General features: G+C 39.6%; 1 protein-coding gene across 1 annotated transcript in view; it reads right to left on the bottom strand.

Annotated features, from left to right (window-relative positions):
• Nucleotides 1–1,170: 1,170 nt before the first annotated feature.
• The window catches only part of LOC102816903 (zinc finger protein 43-like), a 24,354-nt gene continuing 23,942 nt past the window's right edge, over nt 1,171–1,582 (bottom strand). Inside the window, exon 3 of the mRNA XM_006869083.1 lies at nt 1,171–1,236. Coding sequence (XP_006869145.1) covers nt 1,171–1,236 — 66 coding nt within the window. The remainder of the gene's footprint in view (nt 1,237–1,582) is intronic.

The raw sequence follows: 1,582 nt of genomic DNA on the forward strand, positions 1-1,582 counted from the left end.
GTCGCTATGAGTCGGTTCCGACTCGATGGCACCTGACAACAACAACAACATCCTACATAATGTATTATTATTTTTATAATAAAGGTACAACTAACATCTACTTATTTATTTTTCTAAAGTATTCATTAAATTGCTTGGAAGTTATATGGCAAAAAGCCCAACCTGGCTAATTGCTACAGGAAGTATAGATTATTAAATCAAAACTATCTTTCACTTAAGTTCATTATTTTCTGCTTGTTTACGCAGGTGCTTGTATGTAGGGGTTTGTGAATTCTAGCTAGTGACTGGATGTGGTGAGGTTTATGGGGGTAGGTCAGCTTGACTCTAAATACTATCTGCTTTTGTGGCCCCACAAATGCAGTTACTTAAGTTTTCTAAGGAAAGGGAGTAATTTATACAATTTCTCTTTGTTTTCAATCCACCAAGGCTGAAAGCAATTGCTGCTAAGCTAGTTTTTCCTAAGGTTTGTAAAATTCATAGTGAAAGGCTGTGAATATTGCCAAATTATATATTTTTATAAATAAATTTAGGATTACTCTAAAGAAAAGGTAGAAAGCAACTTCTGAGAGCTCTCTGTTTTGTAAGACCACTCCACTATTTTCCGGAACTGTGTCAAGCGGGAAATCGAAGCTGTTCTCCACCCTCAACCGCTCCCAGAAGTTAGTACTGTGCAGTTGTGAACGTGGACATCCAAAAACAAAATCTGGACTGTTATTTGAAAGTAAAATAATCTTTAAAAATATCTTTACTGGTTATGAGACACAGATTCCTCACTATGAACCTAAGAGTACACAGCGGAGTGTGGAACAGAAACATCCTAAATTGTCGACCAAGAAATAGTTTAATAGTCAACCATCGGCTGTAAAAATGGTATTTACAGTTCTCTGGGACTCTCCGGGCCAGTATTGGAACATTACCAGGAAAAAGGTTAAGCAGTCAACAGTACTGGTTAAAAAGAGATGCTCACTGAAGAGATGAAGTCTAAACTACAGATTTCCGCAGATGACTGCTCTTCAAGAGCATTGTGATCTTGCCTTCACTGCTGACACTATGTAAAACCCTTGTTTTGATGTCTTATCAATGGTTTCTTCTCACGGTTACTACTGTGCAGTTGTGAATGTGCACATCTGAAAACAAAATCTGGACAGATACTTGAAACAAGACAAAGTTTCAGTCAACCGTCTGCGGAAAATTGACATCTAGTGTTCTGGGACTCTCAGGGCCACTACTGGAATACTGTCAGGGAAAAGGTTAATCAATCAACTGTGTTCATTACAATGGGATGCTCACTGAAGAGCTGAAGTCTAAACTACAGATTTCCGCAGAGGACTGCTATCCAAGGGCACTGTGATCTTGCATGACAATTCATGTCCCCACACCTGTGCCTTCACTGTTGACACTGCGTAAAACCCTTGTTTTGAGGTGTTAGCGCATCCCCCCCATTGTCCCAATCTGGCACCATCGGACTTTGACCTGTGAGGTCCCCTGAATGCAGTGCTTAGAGGATGAATAGTCTCACCTATGATGAAGTGAAGACAGCACTGAATTGGTGGCTTGCAGCTCAGCCTAAAATATTTTTTAA

The sequence above is a fragment of the Chrysochloris asiatica genome, unplaced genomic scaffold (genome assembly GCF_000296735.1).
Source record: "Chrysochloris asiatica unplaced genomic scaffold, ChrAsi1.0 scaffold00125, whole genome shotgun sequence".
NCBI classification, from domain to species: domain Eukaryota; kingdom Metazoa; phylum Chordata; class Mammalia; order Afrosoricida; family Chrysochloridae; genus Chrysochloris; species Chrysochloris asiatica.